This window comes from Neoarius graeffei, chromosome 9 (assembly GCF_027579695.1).
Source record: "Neoarius graeffei isolate fNeoGra1 chromosome 9, fNeoGra1.pri, whole genome shotgun sequence".
NCBI lineage: Eukaryota > Metazoa > Chordata > Actinopteri > Siluriformes > Ariidae > Neoarius > Neoarius graeffei.
In genome coordinates, this window is record NC_083577.1 from 36,205,392 (window position 1) to 36,223,546 (window position 18,155).

Consider the following 18,155-nt stretch of genomic DNA (forward strand, 5'->3'; position numbering starts at 1 on the left):
TGTGCCTGTACTGAATGAATTGTTTGCGTGGTGTATACTGATGATATTGTAATGCTTATGTTTGTAGAAGATTATTTGAGTTATGCTCACGGACTGATCTCCGAATACATCAGTGAAGAGCTGAGCAAAGAACTGCACAAGCATCTGCAGTAAGTGTACACACACACACTGCATCTCTTCCTGAACAGAGGTCCATGATAACCGGACAGTAAGTTATTAGCAGAGCTTCATACTTAAGAGAATATGGTAATGCATATTCTAAAACCTGATTTTTGATGACTTTTGCGAACGTATTTACGGGTGACAGATGTGTACCACCACAGGGAACCTGATCGTAAAGCCAACATCTCATAAACACTTGATCACCAGACAACAAAATTTGTATCTTTATTTACACAAGATAGATGGGTTTTTATACAGCGCTTATTTTTAATTTGCTTTTTAAAAAATAAAGTGGGATTATTTACCAACACATTTTACAGAAAATACTGATGGATTTTTTTTTTATTGCAGGCAACGTATCTTTTGCATTGTAGAGTTTTTTTTGTTTTTTTTTAAATCCTGAATGATTTCTTACTCTGCACACTCATGTAAATAATTATTGTATAGTTCGATACCAATTATGAGCACCTTTCCTTAGTGTTAGATAATCTAAAACTACCGTGGATTGATATAGATTAGTTCTTGTGTCCGATAATATTTGATCGTAACTATATAGTAATAATATAAAGTGAAGATGCTGGTTCATTGCTGTCCACCAGGCACCCAGCAGAGTTACACCATAATAAATGTGGTGGTGGTGTTTCTGGCGCATGGCATGTGGTGTCAAAGAAAGGAATAAATATGTATCGTAACTGTGATGCGTATCTCATTATTGGTCTCACTGTCACAAGACAATACATATATGTAATTTACCAGCTGGGAGGTCCGTATCGTGAAATACCGTGACCGAGGTCTTGAAAGTACTGACCCCTCTGGGCCGAGGTCAGTATTCAAGGCCGAGGTCACGGTATTTCACCATACGGACCGACCTTAAGCTGGTAAATAATATATTTATTTTTTTCTTTACCAAATTCTAACAGAAAACGAGAGCGCCCGAAAGGGAAAAGGGTCATTCCGTGCCAACTCACCTAAGGGTCCCCACATCACCGTCTCAGATTTTGCTCAAAAAATTCTATAATCAAGAATCATATGTTTGTACCACACATGCAAAATATTAGCTCCCAATTCATTGTAGTTTTGGAACTACTGGCCTTTGAAATTTTGATGTCAAAATACCACATGACGAAATGGCTCTTTCTCCAACTTCAGAGACCCATAACTTTTTATTGCAGCTATCTAGACAGTTGTGTTTGCAGATTCTTACTGAATGATACCCACTCTTTTCAAATCTGTTGTCAGAAAGCCTCTGAAGGACATACGTTTTGCATAATGGGAAGCCAAAAATGACGTTTTGGCCAAAATCGCATAAAATTCATTAAAACTCTAGGGGGCATAGTAGAAATATGAAGCTAGTTAGATTTTTTTCCTCACTACATAGTATTTGTAGGGTTGTTATCTGTTCACAGAAACATATTTTGCCATGAAATTTCAATTCCTGAATTTACAAAAAAAATTTTAACATCTTACGTCCTTTCCGAGGGGGCTAAAATAGGGCATTTTCGCCATCTTATTTGGTCATGTGGCTAGGGGTTTAGGATCTTCAAATTTTTTGTGAAGATGCTCTCATATAAGATGTAACTACTCCCTGATTTTTTTTAACAAACGCCCCTTGCTTCATATTTTAATTTTTTTTGTACATGGACAGTTTCATCATTTTTCACTTTTTTCCACATTCAGAACTCTGTAACTCTAAATTGGAAGATTCCTACTAGCAGCTATTTCAGATTTACATACACTGACACACAAATTTTCATATTTTAGTAGTTGTATGCCCAAGAAATTCATATTTTTCTTTCTATTGGGACCTAAAAACAGCTATTTGGCCAAAAATGACAAAAACGCTGGGCAGCTTTTAATAAACAAGGGAATAATAAAGGGGTGTTTTGCACACAAATTAAGGCTTATAAGAACCTAATCTAGGCATACACATTTCCTGAACAACTTTTTCTGTATTGTATATTATTTTTTGCAATTAGAAAATTTTAGGTATAATTGCAATTTTTGTTGAATATCCTTGGAAAATATAGAAAAATAACAAAATTCTGGAGTAGTATTTTTTATATACTTCAAGGTTGTGTAAGCACAAAACATTTAGCAATGAGGTTTTATTTACATATTAACACATTCAATGATCCATGATCATGATGTTGAAAAACATCACAAGATTTGTACATAATTTAAAGTCAAATATGGGCATCCGTGATAATGGGTAATTCATTCACAGGCAGTACAGTTTCATGTGATGTGCTAAGACACTCATAAACTGTCATCTAGTAGTTCATAAGTTAAAACTTAAGTCTTTCACAAGTTTGAAGTCATCCTCTGTTAGTTGGTAATGGCGTCCCCCACTTTTTATGTTTGGGGCCTCTACCACACAAAGGACATGAAGCAAAGGCACCCAACATTCATCTTTCCTGCTTTGTGGTGGCCATGAGAATGTGTTGCCTCGTCCTTGTCTCAGGAAATTGACATACACATCATTTTCTTCTTCATTTCTGGTGACAATATTTCCAATGTACCATTTTCTGTCATAAACACAGGCAATATATTTGCCTGGCTGGTACATATTTGGTGCAGATTGGGACATTTGGCTTGGGGCCTGTAACTGGGACTGTAAAACTGGTATGGTTTCAGGTCCTATGTCCACTACCGATGATGGTACCACATCAGAAGAAACCCTTCTCATCTCCAGCTGAGTGGGTGCAATTGGGCAGAAGCTGTGATGAGATCTTGTTCCAGGATAGAAAAAGTCACCACATCTTTAATTTATGAGGAAAATAGCCCATTCCCTCCAGAACTTGAAAAATATCAAGTCAACATTTTTGTCATTTTTGGCCAAATAGCTGTTTTTAGGTCCCAATAGAAAGAAAAATATGAATTTCTTGGGCAGACTACTACTAAAATATGAAAATTTGTATGCCAGTGTATGTAAATCTGAAATAGCTGCTAGTAGGAATTTTCCAATGTAGAGTTACAGAGTTCTGAATGTGGAAAAAAGTGAAAAATGATGAAACTGTCCATGTACAAAAAAAATTATTAAAATATGAAGCAAGGGGCGTTTGTTAAAAAAAATCAGGGAGTAGTTACATCTTATATGAGAGCATCTTCACAAAAAACTAGAAGATCCTAAACCCCTAGCCACATTAACAAATAAGATGGCAAAAATGCCCTATTTTAGCCCCCTCGGAAAGGACGTAAGATGTTAAAAAAATTTTTAAAAATTCAGGAATATAATTTTCATCGCAAAATATGTTTCTGTGAACAGATAACAACCCTACAATTACTATGTAATGAGGAAAAAAATCTAACTAGTTTCATATTTCTACTAGGCCCCTTTGAGTTTTAATGAATTTTAAGCGATTTTGGCCAAAATGCCATTTTTGGCTTCCTATTATGCAAAAAGTATGTCCTTCAGAGGCTTTCTGGCAACAGATTTGAAAAGAGTGGGTATCATTCAGTAAGAATCTGCACACACAACTTTCTAGATAGCTGCAATAAAAAGTTATGGGTCTCTGAAGTTGGGGAAAGAGCCAATTTCGACATGTGGTGTTTTGACATCAATATTTCAAAGGCCTGTAGTTCCAAAACTACAACATAACTGGGGGCTAATATTTTGCATGTGTGGTACAAACATATGATTCTTGATTAGAGAATTTTTTGAGTAAAATCTGAGACGGTGATGTGGGGGAGTTCCTGAAATTTAGGTGAGTTGGCACGGAATGACCCAAAACCGAGCCGAGACGCCATTTTGAATCCTCATTCACGGCTGTAATGCAAATTGCTTCCTCCTCGGTATACAAGTGCACTTCCATGGCAGGAAAAAAACTACATTTTGCTGCCTATGTAGTCCCCTATTTATACAAATAGGAGTCATTCAGGATTCAGCCATGTTTTTGCGCTGTGTTTTTGCTCGACCAAAGTTATACAGTATTATGACCTTTATATTGCATAAATAAAGCCATTTGGTGAAACTTTGAAGAAGAGATTGTACTGGTTTAAAAATTTTACCTAACGTAATATTATGTATTAGGATAACATGGTCCAAAATGGGCCTCATTAACTAATGAGATCAAACTGTTAGCAAGTTAGAGGTTTTTAGCTTTCTCCTGAAATGTTTTCTTTAATTTCTTCTTCCTCAGGGTAGTAAAACTCGCTTTCGCTGTGAACACTGTCGTTATCGCTATCCATGATGTAAAATTAAAGCTATTCTTCTGAGAAATGCTGGCAAAAATTCTAAGAGTTTTGATAATCTTATAAATAAATCCTGTAAAAAAGATAAATGTTGACAAAAATTGCTACTATGTTTTTTGTTGTGAATGAGCGAGTCGCTAGAGGTCAGTAACCGGGGTCCGTACCGTAGGATACGGACCCGCTTGCCAGCCAGTCAGAGCGCAGGATTTGGACCGCGAAAAAAATAAAGCAATTTATTTGATGTGAAATACACGACACAATTGAATGGTTCATATGCTATAATAATAATATTTTATTCAGGTTGACTTTGTGCCCTTGCAAATATTTTGCTCCTGCATTCATCGAGACCGCCGCTTTTAAGCACTGCCTTTATACATTTGTCATGGATGGAATTTGTTTAGCAGAAATTTATTTTATATAGGTACTCGACTGACTTGAAAGAATCATGATAGTCTGTGATGGTCATGGGCAGAAAGTTACACTCCCCATAACCAAACAAGCATTTCTGTATACAAATTAAGTGTATAGTAATTTTCAGTGGCTGCTTTGTAACTACAAACTGTTTGTAATTCTTTTATTCTTACAAGCAATTTTATTTTATTTTTGTGTAGTTTTTTTTTTTTAATTTTGCTTTTCATGTTTGCTCCTTTCAAAAGGTTACCTGAAATATCAAGCCCTAAAAAGGTGGAGCCTCCTTCTAAGGTAAACCACATGGACTGCTGCAGAAGCCTTTGTTTCAGTCTTCTGTCCCTTTCTTATTACAACTACACAGACACTGATCGGTTTAGTATTTGTTCAATTAAAATGACGGCATGCTCTAACACACCCCAATGAATTTTAAATATATTAACTCATAATGGGTCATGGTGGTGTTTATTTCTGCTGTTGCTTCCTCATCTCATCTCATTATCTCTAGCCGCTTTATCCTTCTACAGGGTCGCAGGCAAGCTGGAGCCTATCCCAGCTGACTACGGGCGAAAGGCAGGGTACACCCTGGACAAGTCGCCAGGTCATCACAGGGCTGACACATAGACACAGACAACCATTCACACTCACATTCACACCTACGGTCAATTTAGAGTCACCAGTTAACCTAACCTGCATGTCTTTGGACTGTGGGGGAAACCGGAGCACCCGGAGGAAACCCACGCGGACACGGGGAGAACATGCAAACTCCATACAGAAAGGCCCTCGCCGGCCCCGGGGCTCGAACCCAGGACCTTCTTGCTGTGAGGCGACAGCGCTAACCACTACACCACCGTGCCGCCCCCTGTTGCTTCCTGTAAAATATAATTTTATTGTTGAGCAAATCATTTAATGCTTCACCTATAGCTGTTTTCTTTATTCCTAATGCTGTGCTTAATCTCCTTGGGGTTCAGTTAATTAGATCTTGTGTGCAGTATGGTCAGAAACATACACTATATGGCCAAAAACTTGTGGACACTGGACAAATTACAGATACAGTGAGGCATACATGTCAACCTTTAGTTACCCATGCCCTTATAAAATCTGTACTTTTCCCTTACGTACACCCGTGAACCCTTATACACGAGAAAAAATTCCAATATGTAATCCAAAGCACCGATTGTTTTATTCCACATTATACACTCCTATTGTAATAGGCATATTTATCACACTGCATCAAGTTAAAGGGATCAAATAAGCATGTACTGAATAAAAAGTAATTTTAGATCCCAGAGAAAACAACTGAATTAAAAAGGACTATATGTACTGTCAAGTAAACAGTTATCTACTAAAGAGAATGACTGAACTATAAACTTAATTATTTAATATACATTGTATCAGGGCGGCACGGTGGTGTAGTGGTTAGCGCTGTCGCCTCACAGCAAGAAGGTCCTGGGTTCGAGCCCCGTGGCCGGCGAGGGCCTTTCTGTGTGGAGTTTGCATGTTCTCCCCGTGTCCGCGTGGGTTTCCTCCGGGTGCTCCGGTTTCCCCCACAGTCCAAAGACATGCAGGTTAGGTTAACTGGTGACTCTAAATTGACCGTAGGTGTGAATGTGAGTGTGAATGGTTGTCTGTGTCTATGTGTCAGCCCTGTGATGACCTGGCGACTTGTCCAGGGTGTACCCCGCCTTTCGCCCGTAGTCAGCTGGGATAGGCTCCAGCTTGCCTGCGACCCTGTAGAAGGATAAAGCGGCTAGAGATAATGAGATGAGATGAGACATTGTATCAGTAATACCAGAATTATTGATGTAAATTTTGCAAATAAAATGTATTAATATTAAGTAGTTCATAAAAATTACACAAAGTTCTATTTGACAAGTGTTGACATCACCTACAATATTACACTCCACCAAAGAAAATTACTTGAAATATAACAGCAGTACTAAGTAGGTATGTTAATTAAAATAGTAGGTTACATGTAATAAATTATAATCATGTCAAACAGTAAATGAAGGTGAGTAAAAGTTCCATTTGAGAAAAAAGTGTTGACACCACAAGCAGTGTTCGATCCAACTAACGATGACTGAACCACATCAAGTATATATTATGTAAACAAGGATAAGTGAAAATATTAATAAATTATGAAGTTAAATTGAAAATCTACCCAGTAATTTATAACAAGAATTGAAATCTTTTTCCTTTTTGGAGTGTTCTTTGTTGTACAAAGATGTTGCAGATTTGGCACTAGCTATAATATCACTGCTTGGGTAGCAGCTGTAGCTCCTCATCACACTTCATTTTAATTTGCAGATATGCAGTTAATGTGTCTGCAGCCATATTTTTTCTGTACTCAGTATGAATTTTCCTAACCAATGAAAAAGCCCTCTCACTATTTGCATTGCTATGTGGGAGGCACAGCAAAGCAGTAAAAAGTTGTTTCAGCATTGGAAACCTGGCAACACTCAGAGCAGTTTTTACATCGAAGACTTTTCCTCAATAAACATCTATTATTTTCCTGGTCAATAAAAGAAAATCAGAGCACAGCAAACATGTAGATGGTGTTAAATTGCTTCCATCCCCTACTACACATTTTAGAGACAGGTTACTAACGGTTGTTGCCACCATTACTCTTCATTCAATACTTTTCCAGTTTACTGACAACTGATGGTAGTAATGAGTAGGGCTGTAACGATATGCGTATCGAAATCGCGATACGCAGAGCCACGATCCGTATCGCGATACAAGAAGGCAGAATCGCGGTACACCCTTTCAAACTTCTCCTCAGCCCAAAAACAGAGGCGCTTCCAAACTTCAATTTATGAATACTTTACTTTTTATTTAAATTACATTTTAAACTTACTTAAATTACTTTTTTTTAATATATCTATTAGTAAGTCGTTTTTTCGCCGACCTGCGACAATCTTCTGCGAATCACGCAACGTCCACGCTCGTCACTGGCAGAGCATTCATTTCTTTTAAGCGGTCGCCATTCTGGTTGCGACGCGGGGAGCGAATCTGTAAACAAGCAGCTCATTGGCTGGCTAGGTGTGCCACAAGCCAATCACAATCACTTGACCGGAAAGGCATGCAGTGTTGCCAGATTGGGCAGGTTTAGGTGCTTTTTGGCTGGTTTTGAACATATTTTGGGGTGGAAAACGTTAGCAATATCTGGCAACACTGAAGGCACGTCTGCTTGGGCGGAAGCCTTCTGCGGCAGTTACATTTTGACACGCGAGCAATGTTTCACCATAAAAATTCCGTAATTTCCATCTGTTTTCCGCGATCACAGAAAATCATTGGCCCTATGAGAGTGAGACAGTGAGAGAGCCACCCCCACAAAAAAAATCTTAACGGATTTACACGATTTGGAAAAATGACTTTTTCAGAACCGAGAAAAACAGAGCTTCCGGCTCAACAGTATTATTTTGAGAAATAAAACAATCTTTGGATATACATTTGTTCATTTTTGCATACATATTACTCATTCTCTGCAGTGGTCTGAATTATTTGTTATTAAATAGTTAATGTAAGTAAGTAAATGTTAATAAGTCAAATTTACTACTTTAAAAAAACATTTTTAAAAAAATCGTGGGTGTATCGAATCGTGGGTCAAAAATTGCGATACGAATCGAATCGTGAGTTGGGTGTATCGTTACAGCCCTAGTAATGAGTGTTAGTCATCTGTGTCTACATATAATGTCTATCAGCAATTAAAATGTTTTGGGAAGCGAAACCAGAAATCGCCAGGTAACTACAGTTGCCGTCGTATAAACGGCGACTCCCAGTATCGCCTCCCGAAATTATCATGATAATGGAGGAAGCTTTCCTACGTGCAAACAGTAGAAACTTTAAAAAAATAAACATAAATGCTTACCTGTGCAGTCTTTGAATCGGGAAACATTTTTTTTCGCTAGCTGCGAAAAATGGTCTGCCACAGTTGGGGGGATGTTGTGTTCCACGAGAAATTGGCAGAACATAACTTCTGCAGCCATCACAGAAGTCTGGGCAGTCCGAGCCGATGTACTTAAATGACCGGGAAAACCACGTGCAACTATAAAACCATATAAATCGAAAATAGTTCCGTTTCATTGGGTATGCGTGTTTGAAAAAATAAATGGTGGATGCTAAGAAAATTTTCTCAGAGTAACGGAAAAAATCTCTGATACAAAACGTAATTTTCCCGTATGAAAATCAGTGTATGCCGTATTAGCCAAAAAAAAATTGCATTTTCCCATACAAAATACGGGGAAACTGTATAACTTGATGTGTATGGTGAGGTCCAGAGGTCTGAGACCGCATTGAGAAACTGGGATTTTTTTTCTTTTCCTTTTGACACAGTTTTAGAATTTAAAAGATTTTTAACCAAAGAGAGGAAAATATTTAATAACTTGGAATATTCAAGATTCTGCACTATTTCTCGGTCACTGTGTAAATTTAAACATATTTGCGATGGTGATCGGGTTAACTGACCGCGAGTTGGCCTAGTGGTTAGCATGTCCGCCTCTCGACCGGGAGATCGCAAGTTCTACTCGCGGTCAGGTCATGCCAAAGACCATCATAAAAATGGTACCTACTGCCATCTGGCAAGGCATGCTGCAATACAGATGCGAGTGGGGAAGTCAAACTCTCACAGTTACCAGAGGACTGGCCCCCCACTGTATGTAACCCTAACTGTATAGGCGAGAGGCCAAGGGCTATCGAAACGGAGATCAGCGCTGCACCCATGCACCTCAAAGAGCTGGTTAGTACTGGGACAGGAGACTGCCTGGGAAGACCAGATCCTGGCATAGAAGGGGCATTGAATTTGATCAGGCTAACTAATTTGTACAAAATGGCACATTTTCCATGAGTCTTATCTCTTCTATTTAAGCACGTGTTCAGACGACATTGTAACGGATTTGATCTGACATAGTCAGGTTTTGGACAAATTTGTGATGTTTGTGCTGTTATTAAAGGGAGACATAAAAATTAGTAAGAATTTCTGAAATCCATGAAAATATTTCTAAGAATGTATAATTATATAAAATCTTATGACTAGATAGATAGAACTTTATTGATCCCTTTGGGCGGGTTCCCTCAGGGAAATTAAAATTCCAGCAGCATCATTACAGGATAAACAGAGAATAGAAAATAGAGAAAACTTCTAGACAAATTAAGTATTAACATCTCATCTCTCATCTCATTATCTCTAGCCGCTTTATCCTGTTCTACAGGGTCGCAGGCAAGCTGGAGCCTATCCCAGCTGACTACGGGTGAAAGGCGGGGTACACCCTGGACAAGTCGCCAGGTCATCACAGGGCTGACACATAGACACAGACAACCATTCACACTCACATTCACACCTACGGTCAATTTAGAGTCACCAGTTAACCTAACCTGCATGTCTTTGGACTGTGGGGGAAACCGGAGCACCCGGAGGAAACCCACGCGGACACGGGGAGAACATGCAAACTCCACACAGAAAGGCCCTCGCCGGCCACGGGGCTCGAACCCGGACCTTCTTGCTGTGAGGCAACAGCGCTAACCACTACACCACCGTGCTGCCAAATATTAACACATACAATTATAAAAAATAAAATATGAAAAAAGTCCAGCAGGAGAGGTATTGCACATTTATATTGCACATTGTCCAGTATTGCTTTTTTGTCAGGTGAGACTACTGCTCCTTCCCGTCCTCCTGTTACCCCTCCTCCCCCCCAGAGAGGAGTATAATTATATAATTTGTAATGGAAAGGTTTGTATTAGGTTCAGAAAAAAAAACTGCAAAATGGAAGTATTTTCTATGTTGGTATCAGATTTTTGGGCCCCGCTGTATGTGGTCCTTGAACATCCTGTTCTAGATTTAGTCCCCCTTTGCTGTTATATTAGCCTCCGTTCTTCTGGGAAGGCTTTCCACTAGATTTTGGAGCGTGGGTGATTTTCCTATTCGGCCACGAGCCATATAGTCGAGTTGTGGACTACTGTGTGGCTTGACGTGCATTATTGTTCTAACAACACAGGTTTGACTTCAGTCAGTGGCAACATAGTCTGGAAGTCATTGATATTTGAGTCGCAAGAGCAGGGGGTAGTTGTGTATGAGAAGGATCACTTTTTTCTTCATCCTTTTTAGAAGTGGTAGCAAATCTAGGATACGTCTTTTCCTGGATTATAAACAGACTTGTAGTTGGTACTGTATTTCAGCTATTCTGCCTTGTTGCATAAACAGCAGATAGAAAAGATGTGGTGATTGTGTGGTTGCTGTCTTCTATTGAACAGAAAAGGAAATTGTCAGACAAACCAGTGGAGGCAGGGGAGGACTACACAAAGTTCAACAGTGCTGACTTCATCCGAAAAGTGAGTGAGAACGTCGAGCCAAGCACATTAGGCTTTTGCGTTTTTGCCCTTCATAAGCCTGCCTGTAGCAACTGTCTGCCTATCTGTGCTTCAATGTGGTATGGCTGCAGACTTTTTTGTTCCACCTTTACTGTTTGAAGCATGTGTGTGTGAGAGAGAGAGAGAGAGTGAGTGCACAAGGACTAAATAAAACGTTACTGTTTTCCTGATAGCCCCCTAAGAAGATGACAGCTGCTCAGAAGACACTTGCTAAAGTTGACAAAACTGGCATGAAGACCATGTCTTCCTTCTTTAGCCCTAAAGCCAAGCAGGAAAAGAAGTGAGTGTGTTTGTATCTGTAGGTGCTTGCATATGTGTATATTTTGTTAATAAAGTAAAAAAGAACAACCCACATGTACTTTGTCCATTCATTTTAGCAGAGTTCCCCCCTCGTGGAGCAAAGCTCCATACTTAAAGGAGATACGCAGAACCTTTTATTTTTACATAAATTTCTGAGTGGATAGTATCTCCATCCTTGACTCTTGTATGCTGCATAAATGGGAATTTAAAAATGTATATTTTTGAGAGTTAAAATCGACCGCAAAATTGGCATTGGAGCTGCCCCGCTGAGCCAGCCAGCCCTGAGCGCGTGACGTCACTGCGGTAACCGGTTTTAAGCCCGAGGCCTTTTACAGCTATAGACCAAAGTCATATAAATAAAAATTTATGGTGAAAGTAAAAAACACCGTTACCGACTTGCTCAACTAAGACTGATTTGACTTCATTGATTGTGGGTTGACTCTCATTAAAACAGGATGGGTGTTATAACTTGTGCAACATACATGTACATGCATGCATTTTCACTGATAAAACGTCAAAGGCTAATTAAATAATCAGATGAACTGAGACAATCACATTCTGAAGCAAATTAAATAATCTTATACCGGTAACTTAAACGCACAATACAAGTTACATGTATTAATCTACAGTGCCCTCCACAATTATTGGCACCCCTCGTTAAGATATGTTCTTAGGCTTCTAATAAATTCATTTTTTTTAAATAATATAGGAAAACAATGCAAAAAAAGAGAAAAATCCAACCTTTAATTCCAGTGCATTTATTCAGTGGGGAAAAAAAATCCCACATTTAAGAAATAATTCTTTTACATGAAATCAATTATTGGCACCCCTGATGTTAATACTGTGTACAACTCCCTTTTGCCAACAAGACAGCACTTAATATTCTCCTATAACATTTCACAAGATAGGAGAATACAGAGAGAGGGATATTCGACCATTCCTCTTTGCACAATCTCTCTAAATCATCCAGAGTCCTGGGTCCTCTCCTATGCACTCTCCTCTTCAGCTCACCCCACAGGTTTTCAACTGGGTTGAGGTCTGGGGACTGAGATGGCCATGGGAGGAGCTTGATTTTGTGTCTGGTGAACCATTTTTGTGTAGATTTGGCCATATGTTTAGGGTCATTATCTTGCTGAAAGACCCAGTGACGACCCATCTTCAGCTTTCGGGCAGAGGCCACCAGATTTTGATTTAAAATGTCCTGGTATTTCAAAGAGTTCATGATGCCATGCACCCTAACAAGGTTCCCGGGGCCTTTGGAAGAGAAACAGGCCCACAGCATCACCGATCCTCCCCCATATTTCACAGTGGGCATGAGGTGCTTTTCTGCTTACTCATTTTTTGTGATGTATTAGTGTTTGTTGCCAAAAAGCTCTATCTTGGTCTCATCTGACCAAAGCACACGGTCCCAGTTGAAGTCCCAGTACCGCTTAGTGAACTCCAGACGTTTACGTTTATGCTTGTAAGTGAGAAAAGGCTTTTTCCGTGCATGCCTCCCAAACAGCTTGTTGGCGTGTAGATAGCGCCTGATGGTTGTTATGGAGACTTTGTGACCCCAAGATGCTACTCTTTGATGCAATTCTCTAACAGTGAGCTTTGGAGAACTCTTTCCTTCTCTTACCATCCTCCTCACTGTGCGTGGTGGCAAGATAAACTTGCATCCTCGTCCAGGCTTGTTTGCCACTGTTCCAGTTGTTTTAAACTTCTTGATGATTCCTCTGACTGTAGATATGGGCAGGTGTAGGCGAGTGGCTATTTTCTTGTAGCCATTGCCTGACTTATGAAGGTCGACACACATCTGCCTTACTTGAATGGTGTGTTCTCTTGTCTTTCCCATGTTGAAGAGTGGATAAGAGAAATAGTCACATCATATTTATACCCCAGGGAAACAGGATGTGATGAATTACTAATTAAAGGTTCCTAGATACTCTGATCAACTTGATAAACTACAGTAGAAATGACAAATGCTTCAATTGCATGTATTTTCTAGGAATTGTTGTGTGCGCCAATAATTGTGGAACAGGTGATTTTTATGAAAAATAATTATTTCTTAGTCAGGGATTTTTAAATTTTTATTTTTTTAAATTCACTTGAGTTTAGGGTTACATTTTTCTACAACTTTCAGTGTGAGATTATGCTTCTGCAATAAAAATTTAATTTATTTTAAAGGGCTGATGACACAAACATGACTCTATGCAATTTCTTAAACTATACAACATGGCAAACATGTTAGATTTCTGTTATAATTACGTGAAAAGAAGCTATTGTTACGCAAATATCCAACTTTTAATTGCACAGCGCAAGAAAACTGGGTCCGTGGCTCGCGGCCATGTTGTGACGTCAGCGGAAGAACACGCTGCGGTTCACTGACTGTCTACTCTGGTTCTACTCAATGGAAATGGCGCATGAAAACGCCGGTGAACTCTCTAGTGCTAGCTCTTCCTCTTCTGGGAGTCTAGAATTGTGTTGATCTCTTCCGAATAGAATCTATGATAGCCTACCCTCTTTACCCTTTGCCTCTCGTTGCTAGGCGGCAGTTACATGAAAGCCGCAAGCTTTCACAAGCAAATACATGACTGATATCACGCCGACTTTATGATTACATTTATGATTATCATGTAGAATCTATAGCTCTACGTACCTTTATCTTATGTCGTTTCACAACACATGTTCTGACAGGAGGACTGTCTTTGGATCCAGCATAGCTACTAGTAGACCCCCTCCGGAATACTGGCAGTGTTGCCAGATTGGGAGGAATCCCACCCAGTTGGACGGTTTCAAGTGCATTTTGGTGGGTTTTGAGCATATTTTGGGCTGGAAAACTTCAGCAGTATCTGGCAACAAATACTGCTGAAGTTTTCCAGCCCAAAATATGTTCAAAACCCACCAAAATGCACTTGAAACCGCTCAACTGGGCGGGAAACCTCCCAATCTGGCAACACTGTGTAGGCACTGCTGATGGTAGTAACACACGTTTGTGCTGAACTGAACACCCAAGAGATTCTTTTAAGCTGGGAAGGGTGTCAAAACAATCCAAATCAAAGTGTTCAGAGCACAGGACGGATGTTGGTGAGGGCTCCCACTTGTCACGAGTGCACCTGACTTGCTTCACCCACTTCGCATGCAGCTCGGGATCTCTGGGAAACTTGAATAAACTTACCCCATCCTTGTAGGTTTTGGAGCAAAAGCTGGCAACACAACGCGAAGGCATAATAAGTAATATATATATATATATATATATATATATATATATATATATATATATATATATATATATATATATAATAATGACAAACTGAACACCTGTCGCATCAACAACAAACTGGTAAGTTAGGAGGAAGGTTCTTTCGCTGACGTCATATAGCTCCTCCTCCTCTTTCGTCTCCTGGGTGCTACAGCCCCGTCAAATTTGCCCAAATAGCCGCGTTTTTTATCATAACTTGTAAAATAGGCGCCTTCATGAATTAATATATGGATCATCGGGAATTACTTATGTTATAAAACATCGCCAAAGATGTCAAAAATGTGTCATCAGCACTTTAAGGCTTTTAATACATCTTAACCAGGGGTGCCAATAATTGTGGAGGGCGCTGTAAATGCAGGTAAACAACGTTTTTTTTTTTTATCCAAATGAGAGTCGGAGCTTACTCATCTGCATTCTTGTTTCCTGAAGGCCGATCTTGTTGCTGATTGTTTTTGAAACAGTCTGACTTTCAGTTGTTTGTTCAGTTCTCCGTTCATTCACTTCTTCCACGTAAGGGCGAGAGGGCAGCAATATCCAGTTTAGAAATAAGACGGCTGCTCCACTCATTCACTGTTTTCTTCATACTGTGTACTCCGCCATTACTGCTTGGCTCAGGCAATTACTAAAACCCGGGACAGAACGGGATGTCCCCGGTTTTAGCAACAACTGCAGGGAGGTCACTGCCCAAGTGATATGTCCTGTCCCATTCTGTCCCGGGTTTTAGCAACAACCCTCGGCTCACTCCGGGAGGACTGGTGCAACTGAACTCACTTTCCTTTAAAATAAATAAATACTCCTTTTCTTGTGTTTTTCTTTAATTGTTGGTACTGCACCCTCTTTCAATATGGGCTTATAGCCAACGCTCCTCAACAGATCAGAGGTTTTGTACGAGTCTTCAGTAAAATGTGCAGAGCAGAGGAGAGACCACTTCGTAGGCGCTCAATGTGCCTGTGAACAACTCGCAAAATGCATCCAAATCTTTGCAGTTTGAACATTCTTGGGCTGTGAATGCAACGTGAATCCAGCTTCTCTCATGTTGCTGCACCGGCCAGCAACACATCTACGTGGCACGGCAATAAATTAGCTCAAAATGGAGAATCGGAGTTGCAGTCAGCTCTGTATTTTAGTATAGCGGAAATGGCGATGAGACCGATAGACTTCCTGCTGTGACATTACGGACGTCAAGGTCATTCACTCGGACCGCTACCTATATGAATCATTTTAATCGTAAAAATTACTATATGAGATTTATTGTTAATGCTTAAAACTATTCCTGTGCCATTCTTGAGGTCTCAAGGCATTTTTACAAACAAAAGTGAGGCCATGGTTCTGCGTATATGCTTTAAGAGAATATGGTAATGCATTGATCTGATTTTTGATGGGTTTTGCAAACGTACGTATGAACGATGAACGTGTACCAGCACAGGAAACCCGATCGTAAGTGTAAGGCAGTCTCATCTCATAAACACTTGACCACTGGACAACGAAATTTGTATCTTTAGGTACATAAAATAAATGGGTTTTTTTCCAGCAGTGATTTTTTTTTAGTTTCCTTTTGAAAAAAATAACGAGGGATTATTTACTAACACATTTTACAGAACATACTGATTAAAAAATTCATTTTTTTTAAATAGCGAGCAACGTTTCTTTGCATTGTATACTTTTTTTTTCCTGAACGATTTATGTGCATGCTCATGTAAATATAATTATTGTATAGTTCAGTAGCAATTATGAGCATCTTTCCTTAGTGTTAAATAATCTAAAACTACTGCGGATCGATATCGATCAGTTCTTACGTGCGATAATATTTGATGGTAACTGTATAGTATTGATGTAAAGTGAAAGTGCTAGTTCACTGCTGTCCACCAGGCACCCAGCAGTCACACCATAATAAATGTCATGGTGGTGTTGTTGGCACATGGCATGCGGTGCCAAAGAAAGGAATAAATACAGTGGTGTGAAAAAGTGTTTGCCCCCTTCCTGATTTCTTACTTTTTGCATGTTTGTCACACTTAAATGTTTCAGATCATCAAACAAATTTAAATATTAGACAAAGACAACACAAGTAAACACAAAATGCAGTTTTTAAATGAAGGTTTTTATTAAGAGAAAAAAAATCCAAACCTATATGACCCCCCCCCCCATTAAAACATAAATTAACTGTGGTTTATCACATCTTTGGAAAGCTGAGTTCGATTTCTCTAGCCACACCCAGCCCTGATTACTGCCACACTTGTTCTCAATCAAGAAATCACTTAAATAAGACCTGCCTGACAAAGTGAAGTAGACCAAAAGATCCTCAAAAGCTAGACATCATGCTGCGATCCAAAGAAATTCAGGAACAAATGAGAAACAAAGTAATTGAGATCTATCAGTCTGGAAAAGGTTATAAAGCCATTTCTAAAGCTTTGGGACTCCAGCGAACCACAGTGAGAGCCATTATCCACAAATGGCAATAACATGGAACAGTGGTGAACCTTCCCAGGAGTGGCCGGCTGACCAAAAGCACCCCAAGAGTGCCGCGATGACTCATCCAAGAGGTCACAAAAGACCCCACAACAACATCCAAAGAACTGCAGGCCTCACTTGCCTCAGTTAAGGTCGGTGTTCATGACTCCACCATAAGAAAGAGACTGGGCAAAAATGTCCTGCATGGCAGAGTTCCAAGATGAAAACCACTGCTGAGCAAAAAGAACATAAAGGCTCGGCTCAGTTTTGCCACAAAACATCTTGATGATCCCCAAGACTTTTGGGAAAATACTCTGTGGACTGACGAGACAAAAGCTGAACTTTTTGGAAGGTGTATGTCCCATTACATCTGGCGTAAAAGTAACACAGCATTTCAGAAAAGGAACATCATACCAACAGTAAAATATGGTGGTGGTAGTGTGATGGTCTGGGGCTGTTTTGCTGCTTCAGGACCTGGAAGACTTGCTGTGGTAAATGGAACCATGAATTCTGCTGTCTACTAAAAAATCCTGAAGGAAAATGTCCGGCAATCTGTTCGTGACCTTAAGCTGAAGCGCACTTGGGTTCTGCAGCAGGACAATGATCCAAAACACACCAGCAAGTCCACCTCTGAATGAATGGCTTAAGAAAAACAAAATGAAGACTTTGGAGTGGCCTAGTCAAAGTCCAAACCTGAATCCGATTGAGATGCTGTGGCATGACCTTAAAAAGGTGGTTCATGCTCGAAAACCTTCCAGTGTGGCTGAATTACAACAATTCTGCAAAGATGAGTGGGCCAAAATTCCTCCACAGCACTGTAAAAGACTCATTGACAGTTATCACAAACGCTTGATTGCAGTTATTGCTGCTAAGAGTGGCCCAACCAGTTATTAGGTTTAGGGGGCAATCACTTTTTCACACAGGGTCATGTAGGTTTGGATTTTTTTTCCCTTAATAATAAAAACCTTCATTTAAAAACTGCATTTTGTGTTTACTTGTGTTATCTTTGTCTAATATTTAAATTTGTTTGATG

At 39.6% G+C, this 18,155-nt stretch overlaps 1 protein-coding gene across 2 annotated transcripts in view; it reads left to right on the plus strand.

The window, feature by feature from the left end:
* The window catches only part of rnaseh2b (ribonuclease H2, subunit B), a 50,564-nt gene extending 39,086 nt beyond the window's left edge, over positions 1 to 11,478 (plus strand). For both annotated transcript variants that reach the window (XM_060929382.1, XM_060929383.1), the window contains 4 exons: positions 68 to 149; positions 5,010 to 5,055; positions 11,014 to 11,091; positions 11,304 to 11,478. In XM_060929382.1, the coding sequence (XP_060785365.1) occupies positions 68 to 149; positions 5,010 to 5,055; positions 11,014 to 11,091; positions 11,304 to 11,414 (317 nt within the window). In that variant the 3' untranslated portion in view covers positions 11,415 to 11,478. The remainder of the gene's footprint in view (positions 1 to 67; positions 150 to 5,009; positions 5,056 to 11,013; positions 11,092 to 11,303) is intronic.
* The last annotated feature ends 6,677 nt before the right edge of the window (positions 11,479 to 18,155 follow it).